Below are 10,029 nucleotides of genomic sequence, written 5' to 3' on the forward strand. Positions count from 1 at the left end.
GGGGTATTGTGTGTCGATTGTTGAGGGGAAAACTATTTAATCAATTTTAGAATAAGGCTGTAACGTAGCAAAATATGGGAAAAGTCAAGGGGTCTGAATACTTTCCCGAATGCACTGTATTTTCAACATAATTTTGCTTACTGGGAAGGCATAACAGAAACATGGACAGAATATTGACGGAAGCATAAAATGTCTTGAGTAGGCCAGTCAAGGAATTTGACATGAAATTAGTGTAAATGATCTGATAGACAGCACAGGCCTATAGAAGTTCAATATCATCAGATACATTTTTTGTCAATCTTATGTACTGTCATTTAATCCATAGCTTCTCACTGTAACTTAATTTGAGAGTGATTATTCGCAAGCCCCATCCAACCATCAATTCACTACACAAAGTGGCAGGGTCAGTTTGTCGAAATTACAGATTGTGCCATGCCTTCAAAGGGAATATTTTTTTTTGAATAGCCTGCCCTATGCAAATTCGTCTGTCTCAAAAGTGGGCGGGTATTTCTGACGTAACGAACCAGCGACAACTCGAGCTGACTTCCTGCTTTGAGGCTAGGAAGAGACTGCTCGATAGCCTTCCACATATTTCCCAAAATTACTCTGAGGTATGTCTGAAATTATGTTTTTAATAGCAAATAATTTGTTTTTCATAAAGGTTAATAACTGATCTAAATACTTGTTGCTATTTACACTTTAAAATTAAAGAGGGGAGTAGATTATAGCAGACGTTAGCATGGACGGAAACAACAAAAGAGGACTAAAGTTAGCTAGCTAGCTCGAACTAGAGTTGAACGTCGCTACCAAGCAAGCCAGTTAATCGTTCACGCATTGTAGTGTTTTAACACATGTTCGGACCTAGCGAACTGTAGATATAAAAACGTTGTATAGTTAATCGAATTCAATTGGGGGGGGTATATTCAAAATCATGTTTTCTCAAATGCGAACACATAGCTAGCTAACGAACATTAGTATTATGACTCCATTGGGTTCTTGAGAGCTAACACATAGGTAACCATGTTGTTAGCTTAGCATGCTAACTTTATTTAGCGGGCTGACTTGTTTCTGACTGTACTTGTAACTGCCAGACCTTGGCTGCATTCCAAACACTTAAGACACACCCTATCCCCTCAGCCCTCAAAGTAAGTGGACACTTCTGATGACGTCTGACGAGTATACACTTGCAGTGTGAGGGGGGAAGGAATTATTTTTAAATGGACCGCCCTTGCCCGGAAATTCGTCACTTATTCTTGCGGAGAAGATTGTGTTTTCAGCCACGAGTGGGTGCTTTATATAGGCTACGGTCATTTATTACGGCATGTCCATTAACTATATAATTATTATTATACGCCTACTGTATGACTGCAAGCAAATTAATTAGCTAACTAACGTTAGCCTGCCTAGCTACTTCTGAAGAAGGAAAATGTTTATTTCTACAATTTCCTAAAGCTAACCTAACAAAAGCATCATTACTTTTATGAAACGTGTGGGCATTAGTAGCACAATTTTTAACTTATTTACATTCGCGTTTACTTTTGTATGTTGACTCCATATTGACGTCGAGGTTTTAAGGTTTGGCAGACTTTTCTTAGCGGATGTATAATCATAGAAAATTGAATTATGGGGCGTGTCAGGCCCCGAAGTGAACATAATTGTACACTCGCAAACTCCATTAAAAACGAGGACTGGGCGGCTTACTTGCAAATTTCCCCTGCTAGACCGCGGGGATTCCTCCAAGGGCTGAGGGTTTATGGCTGTCTACTTTGAGTTTGAAGCACAACCTTTCTTTAGAATTTGCGTTCTAGTAAAATAACTGTAGCCTGCCTCTTTTTGCTACAGAACCTATTGAAGTGGTTTGTTATATGTCATATTGAAGAAAGGTCAGTAGTACCAGAAATACATGAAATGTCTTAATGAAAGTATTTCTGGTAGTACTAGCTAGTTAGCCACTAACTAGTGCATGTTCAAAATACTTCTGATAGATAGTTGTATAATTTGAGTCCAAGGCATTCATCAGCATTACCCTGTGTTCTAAAGCTTTCAGACTCTGGTCCAAGCTGCTGTGCAGATTATATTGAACTCAACATGTACTACTCCTGCTCCACAAAGATTCTAGATTTTTCCAAATTAAAGCATTAGAAGAGGATGGATTGGGACTAGGATTAGGATACGGATTCTATACATTTTTTTTTGTATGCAATTTAAAAGCATTAGAAGAGGACGGACTAGGATTTGGATTAGGACACGGATTCTATAACTTTTTTTAAATTAATTTAAAGCATTAGAAGAGGATGGACTAGGATTGGGACTAGGATTAGGATACGGATAATCTCCACCATTGTTCTTGGAATCGATCAGTGAGTTTGAAGCCTGCAGGTGCCTTCGGTTTATTTTAGCAGGGCCTAACCAATACCAACAATGACTGATGGAAGGATCTACGTGGGAAATCTTCCAATGGACGCCCAGGAGAAGGACATAGAGGATCTCTTCTTCAAATATGGAAAAATCCGGGATATCGAACTAAAGAATAACAGGGGAACCATCCCTTTTGCTTTTGTTCGCTTCGATGATCCACGGTGAGTTCCAGGGATGATCTAGTGCGTGTACAAGTCCAATCACAATTCCTGGCTGTTTGGCAAGCTGTTCTCCTCTGATTTAGTAACATCACCAGGGACTGACCTCAGGGAACGGATGGAGAAGGCGTTGCCAAGTGTATTTCCCTTAGGCAAGTAAGTAAGGAGTTCTGTGCTCTCTTCTCTTAGGGATGCGGAAGACGCGGTCTATGGAAGGAATGGATATGGATTCGGAGACTCCAAGCTGCGTGTAGAATACCCTCGCTCCTCTGGTGCCAAATTTAGTGGCCCTATGGGAGAAGGAGGTCCTAGGGGGAGGTTTGGGCCCCCAACTCGGAGATCTGAGTTCCGGGTGATAGTGACTGGTAGGTGGACGTTCTGAGTCGTAGGAAGTGTTATTTTTGTCTCTCTCTCTCTCTTGGCGGACTGGAAGTCAAGGGGACTAAGTGGAGGTCAAGTCAGCTGCCCAAAACAAACACGAGCAAAACAATAAAAACTCAAACTGATCATGTTGACTGCATAAACCCAAACACCTGGCCATAGTGACTGGTAGGTGTATGTTTTATCAATTTTAGTTTTTGCTATTGCTTGGAGGTATTTCGCTATTGTATCTAGGGCCGGGACGATACCAGTATCGCGGTACTCATTCGTGTTGTGGCAAGGAAACAACGCAAAGCGGATCTTTAGGGAAACAGCCAGAATGTTGAAAACAAACATTGTCACCCAGAGTCACATTTATTTTCCTAGCTATAGCACACTATTTTATATACAGCAGGTTTTTTTAAAGGACTAAAGAGTTATCTGGTTACTGGTATCGTCCTGACCCCAACTTTATCGGTGTTGTATAGCTAGAAGAGCTTATTTCTTAGGTTTCAACACAACTGGCAGTCAGATAGTACTTTTCTTTCAAATCAAGGGAAAATATTAGTGACTATGTGCATACTTATACTATCCCTCAACTTTGGCTGAAATGTAAATACAAATGTGAATTGGGTACATGCCACCTGAAACAGGTCTATCGAAACTTGATATTCGATGGCATCAAAAATATCACTCTTCCACTCCAACAAGCAAGAGCTTTTGGTAAAATGACAATGTGCTGTTTCCCCTCCCAGGCTTGCCCCAAACCGGGAGCTGGCAGGATCTGAAAGACCACATGCGTGAGGCAGGGGATGTTTGTTTTGCCGACGTGCAGCGAGATGGTGAAGGAGTGGTGGAGTTTGTTCGTCGGGAGGACATGGAATACGCCCTGCGCAGACTGGACGGGACTGAGTTCCGTTCCCATCAGGTGAGTACAGCTTTCCACGGTAAAACAAGACAAATATGAGTGCATTTGAGAGTCAAATCAAGCTCATGAAGGAAAATGGGTCATCTTTAATTTGCTCTGTCTCTCAGGGGGAGACGGCAAATATTCGTGTCCACGGAGAACGTGGCGCCAGTTACGGTCGCTCGCGGTCTCGCTCCAGATCCCCCCGAGGGCGTGGCTACTCACCACCTCCTTACCAAAGCAGAGCGTCCCCTCCACAGCGCTACCAGTCACCCCCACGCCGCCTTGTGTCGCGCCATAGCCCCCCAGCAAGGCGACACCCAGTACCGTACCATAGCCCGCCCCCACGCCACTATCGATAGACCAGCTGGCCATTCACAAGAGGGCACTGATGATTAGGCGCAGTTTAATTATTATTTTTATCCCAGATCTCAAATAATTGTCCCCCTTTTGCTTGCTATGTACATTCCTTTATCAGTCACCCCTGCCCTCCTGTTGGCCTTAATATTGTTGATTTCCTTAAGCTTCAGCTCCCCATGTCAGGTCACTAGTCAGCTCAGTTCTGATGTCTGGTGAGACCATTTGTTAACATGCCAATTAACTGGTCTTGCTGCTCAAGTACACATATGAACATTATCAGTTTGATGAACACTGACCTGAGAAGTGCGACACCCAACAAAAACTAAATGTGAACATCTGCCTGCATCGTCTATTCCTTTTAAATGAATTGTAAGTGTGTGTGTGAACCTCTAAGAATGAATGAATATGTTTGGAAATTGATTTTGATTGTAATCTGGTAAACCTCTGTGAAAATCCCATGTTTTATTTTAAAGAAATATTGAACTTTAGCCAGTTCATTCCTCTGTTTTTGTAACCTGTGGTGTCTATATGCAGGCATTTTGTTTTCAATTAAAACACTGAAACAAACCCAACACCTGTACTCAATGGTTTGTCACATTGCATATTAGGTTTCCTGTGACACATTGATGTCCATCCACAGAGCTAAAAATATTACTTGGCAGTAATGGAACATGATTCTCTCCTATTTATTGCTTTGTCAATGTACATGTCAATCACAGCATAACATTGCATCATACACAGAGAAAAAAAACACTGAAAACTGAAGTGCAATGGGGCTTAGAGTGAAAGACAAAACATCTGCTCTTCCAGTGTAAACCAAATAAATGTCCTTGTATGATGTTTGAGCTTTCTCTTCTAGCCCAATGCTTCCACATTAATGCCTTCTTCAGTTGTCTTGAGGGACATTAAGCCAGGTCACTCTTACAGTAGACGTCAACAATTTTATAACTGAAAAAAATGAAACTCCCTGTGCAAAGCATCATAGTCCTTTACAATGAATGAGTATCTGATGTGACCACCACTTTACATGCATCTTGTGACCATGGATATTTATTGGCCTGACCCAAATGACTGGATTCATAGCTTCCACTTGTAATCCATGCCCAACATACAAATTACAATACCCATCGTCATGTAATTTAGCACGTTGGATCCTTCATATGAATGCTCATTAGTCTCCACATTAGGACGGCGACCTTAAACAAAACCCAATCCAAGATAAAAGGGTGGAAACCCTGTACATGGTCCATGGCAAGCCCAGTGAGCAATGCAAGTGTGACAGAGCACGAAGTTGATGGAAGGAGCTCCTCCATCACATCTGTCAGCTGTCTGGTTTCTCTTTATTGGGGCCCATGAATTCTACACCATCAATGGGAATGTTCTTTTCTTTGATGGCCTTCTGCAAATACAAGCACAACATATGTAGTTGTATCATTAGATTAGACACTTGCATCCAACATTTAAAAAATACTAAATAATAATGGATTCTGAGAAGACAATATATCATGAATTGAGGATATTTATTTCCAATACATAGATGTCCTTGAGTCAATGATGTTTTATAACAAAGTAGCTAAATGTCCCCTTGCGTCTGTGCTCCAGTCCTTTGAATAATATACTTCTTCTGGGGCCTAATATCATGACAGCTGACACAATGGTGTTGCATCATGGCTGTTTTGGTTACCGAAAAGTAAGGTACAGCATCAATGAGTGGTGATTATGACCAAATAGATAGCTAACATTTGTCCGTGTTTGATAAAATGTATTTACCTGGACACAATGTTGATATTTCTTGAACATTTCGGTACAGGGATCACCGCTTCGATCTTCCTTCAAGAATTTCTCAGCAAACCAACGGTTAAAACACTGGTCATATTCGCGTTTTAGGTCAGTGCAGCCCTCTCCAACACTATTCATCTTCAAGACAGAATAAGCATAGAACATATGAGAATAAGAAATACTGAAGGAATAAAGTTTACGGTCAATTATTTCAGCTTAAAGTGTCTCTTCCGTACAACTCGCTTGACTTTCCTTGAACCATGTGGTCTGATTGGCCAGACATCACTGCGTATATTGATGACGTAATTGAACAAGCGACACATTGTAAATCTAGACCACAGACAGAAGGGGCTAATTTGTGGAAGCAAAAGCTCCAACTTCAATCTTCGACGTACTTATTATTATTATTATTAATTAGCACGATACCCCTCTTACACAGTTCAAACTAGAAACGCCGTTCAAACTTTAAAACGTGTAGGGCGGCCATGCCTGAGTTTATTGTATACTGTTTTTTTTTTTAAACATATTTTTTTAAATGTTAAACATTTGCTCTTTTTTGTTTTTCATCCCCTTGTATGGGACTTCCTCAAGATTCTAAAAGGCCACATTGTGAAATCAATTACAATTTACATTCACTGTAAATGCAATAATGGAACTTTTGACACAAATCAGCTACTTTGACCATTTTGCAACGACTTAAACAAAAAGTAAGAGCATTTACATCTTTGTCTACTTCTCTGCTGCTCAAATCTGGCGTATGAAAGTAAAATTATATTAGAATTAAAAAAGTTACAGCTTGTTTTAGTAACCACATCAACATTTTCTCTAACTTGTGTAAACTGCTGTTTCGACCACTACCCCAACAAGTTAGACAAAACAAATTAGATGGTGTGTAATCTTTGTCTACTTCTGTTGTTCATATCCATTCTCATAACCATAATATTCACATTACCAGATTTTCTCCCAACTTTTCCCAAGCAACTGACATTTTGACCACTCCCCCAGCAAGTCAGACAAAAACATTGAGGGTATGAAATCTTTCCCTACTTCTCTGCTTTTCAAATCTGAAAACCGATTAGGAAAAGTGTCTACCAATCTGTAGATAGAGCTTTTTTTAAACCCATCAACTGCTCTCTTTCTAGCTGCAGTAAGTCAACAGCTTCAAATTCCAGTTCCAGATTATTGGAGGACCAAAAAAGCCGATGCCGATTTCTATTTATTTATTTGTAATAATGACAATTACAACAATACTGAATGAACACTTATTTTAACTTAATATAATACATCAATACAATCAATTTAGCCTCAAGTAAATAATGAAACATGTTCAATTTGGTTTAAATAATGCAAAAACAAAGTGTTGGAGAAGAAAGTAAAAGTGCAATATGTGCTATGTAAGAAAGCTAACGTTTCAGTTCCTTGCTCAGAACATGAGAACATGTGAAAGCTGATGGTTCCTTTTAACATGAGTCTTCAATATTCCCAGGTAAGAAGTTTTAGGTTGTAGTTATTATAGGAATTATAGGACTATTTCCCTATATACCATCTGTATTTCATATACCTTTGACTATTGGATGTTCTTATAGGCACTTTAGTATTGCCAGTGTAACCGTATAGCTTCCGTCCCTCTCCTCGCTCTTCCCTGGGCTCAAACCAGCAACACAACGACAATAGCCACCATCAAAGCGGCGTTACCCATGCAGAGCAAGGGGAACAACTACTAGAGGGCTCAGAGCGAGTGACATTTGAAACGCTATTAGCGTGCGTTAACTAGCTAGCCATTTCACTTCGGTTACACCAGCCTCATCTCGGGAGTTGATAGGCTTGAAGTCATAAACAGTGAAATGCTTGACGCACAACGAAGAGCTGCTGGCAAAACGCACAAAAGTGCTGTTTGAATGAATGTTTAAGCGCCTGCTTCTGTCTACCACCGCTCAGTCAGATACTTAGATGCTTGTATGCTCAGTCAGATTATATGCAACGCAGGACATGCTAGATAATATCTAGTAATATCATCAACCATGTGTAGTTAACTAGGGATTCTGATTTGAATTTTTACCCCTTTTCTCCCCAATTCCGTGGTATCCAATTGTTTTTTTTAATAGCTACTATCTTGTCTCATCGCTACAACTGCCGTACGGGAGTAAATTGAATGTTCTTTTTGAAAACGATACCCTTAAAGCAGAGAAAGAAACAGATTAGAACTAGTTCAAATGTACATTGATTTAGCTAAAGGGGCCTTTATTAGATCTGGAGCAAAATGGGTTGAGGAGGGTGAGAAAAACACTTGTTTTTCTGCACTTGAAAAAAAGGAACTATAAGAGAATATTTTTCTGCCTTAAATATTGACAATCGATTGTGTAAATACCAAGATCATCTCTGGCTATGTGTATTCTTTCTATGAAAATCTGTATAAATCTAATTTGAATGGGATTGAATATGAATGTTTTATGAAACATGTCCATGGTCATGTTCCAATTATTTCTGATGAGTTTGAGTTCAAGTCCATATGTCAAGATGAGTTTTCTATAGAACAGATTAGAGATGCGCTTCAATCTATGAAGGGCAAACACCTGGAACAGACGGTGTTTCTGTGGAATTGTATTAACACTTCTGGGAACATTTAGAGGGACCAGTATTCAACATGTTCCAAGAATGCCTAGCTAATGGTGAGATGATTACTACCATGAAACAAGGGGTTATTTCCTTAATAACAAAACCTGATAAAGATCCCCTTTTCATAGATAATTGGATCCCTTTTCAATTATTAAATGCAGATTATAAATGGATAACTTTTCACATTCTAATAAACTTTAAAAATGGGCCTAAACCACCTTATTAATGAAACCAAAACTGGTTTTGTGAAAAGGTCTCCAAATTAGCTGTAACAGGTTAGTTTTAGACTTGATTGATTATGCAGATTCAATTGACTCAGAGGCTAGAATTTTATTCCTCGACTTTTGTAAAGCATTTGATACAATTGAACATAAATTAAATTCCTAATACATTCGTTGAACATTTTTGCTTTTGGGACTAGCTTAGATATGGATTTCTCACCCTTCCTGTAGGGTTGTGATGGGTCCATTTGCTGTCATCTAGTGGACATTTTGCTCAATTGCCCTCAGCTTTGGTTAGACTGTTGTTCATGTTTTGCTGTGTTCTTGTGTACTATGGAATATATAGCTTTCTTATTCTTGACACTTCTCCCAGTCATATTTAAGGTTAGAACTACCTTTTAGTGTTCTGATACTTCTATCTTGGAGTTGTATTTTTATGACAACATAGCTACAGTATTTCACATTTTAATGTGTATAGTATTGCTTACTAGGTGTGTCCAATCAATTGTGTAACCACTCACTCTTCCAATTAGAGCTAATTGAAAAGCTGTTCAAAAGAGGACAATTGTATTCCTTTTTTTTGGTTCTCCCTGACGAAGGCCATGCAGCCGAAACACGTTGGTTTTTAAAAACTTTGTTTCTATTGAACATGCCATACCAATAAAGGCAATTTAATAAATTATATGAAGAGTGCTTTGGTCCTCCTTTCTTTTTGATGACCAATTTGCCCCTTTTACCAAAGAGCACCTTCTATCTACCAAAATGTACTATTGTGTACCTTAGTAGCGCTTCCCTTCCTCCTCTTTCCATAAATACATTTAATTTGATTTGATCTGGGTTTGGTGGATGGCAAGGGAACACTACCTGCCTGAATGCATAGTGCCAACTGTAAAGTTTGGTGGATCAGAAATAATGGTTTGGGGCTGTTTTTCATGGTTCAGGCTATGCCCCTTAGCTCCATTGAAGGTAAATCTTAACACTACAGCATACAATGACATTCTAGACGATTCTGTGCGTCCAGCTTTGTGGCAACAGTTGGGGGAAGGGCCTTTCCTGTTTCAGCATGACAATGCCCCGGTGCACAAAGCGAGGTCCATGCGGAAATGGTTTGTCGAGGTCGTTCTGGAAGAACTAGTCTGGTCTGCACATAGCCCTGATCTCAACCCCATCAAACCCCTTTGGGATGAATTGGAACGCCGACTGCGAGACA

At 39.7% G+C, this 10,029-nt stretch overlaps 2 protein-coding genes across 5 annotated transcripts; one reads left to right on the forward strand and one right to left on the reverse strand.

The window, feature by feature from the left end:
* Window positions 1–472: 472 nt before the first annotated feature.
* On the forward strand, window positions 473–4,775 carry LOC118391418 (serine/arginine-rich splicing factor 9-like). Of its 4 annotated transcripts, none has more exons than XM_035782791.1 (5): window positions 473–611; window positions 2,400–2,579; window positions 2,766–2,941; window positions 3,692–3,864; window positions 3,972–4,775. In XM_035782791.1, exons 2-5 carry the CDS (start codon window positions 2,422–2,424, stop codon window positions 4,203–4,205), a joined length of 741 nt encoding a protein of 246 aa, XP_035638684.1. In that variant the 5' UTR covers window positions 473–611; window positions 2,400–2,421; the 3' UTR covers window positions 4,206–4,775. The 4 variants fall into 4 exon arrangements, with proteins under 4 accessions (XP_035638684.1, XP_035638687.1, XP_035638683.1 ...); XM_035782794.1 differs by having other exon boundaries at window positions 501–611; window positions 2,403–2,579; XM_035782790.2 differs by having other exon boundaries at window positions 502–611; window positions 2,041–2,579.
* Window positions 4,776–4,868: 93 nt separating this feature from the next.
* Window positions 4,869–6,265, reverse strand: LOC118391419 (TP53-regulated inhibitor of apoptosis 1-like). Its single transcript, XM_035782796.2, has 2 exons — window positions 5,974–6,265; window positions 4,869–5,602 (listed from the first exon to the last, which is right to left on the reverse strand). The coding sequence occupies exons 1-2, from the start codon at window positions 6,145–6,147 to the stop codon at window positions 5,525–5,527; spliced, it is 252 nt and encodes an 83-aa protein (XP_035638689.1). The 5' UTR covers window positions 6,148–6,265; the 3' UTR covers window positions 4,869–5,524.
* Window positions 6,266–10,029: the final 3,764 nt, after the last annotated feature.

Source organism: Oncorhynchus keta, chromosome 12, assembly GCF_023373465.1.
Source record: "Oncorhynchus keta strain PuntledgeMale-10-30-2019 chromosome 12, Oket_V2, whole genome shotgun sequence".
Lineage (NCBI taxonomy): Eukaryota > Metazoa > Chordata > Actinopteri > Salmoniformes > Salmonidae > Oncorhynchus > Oncorhynchus keta.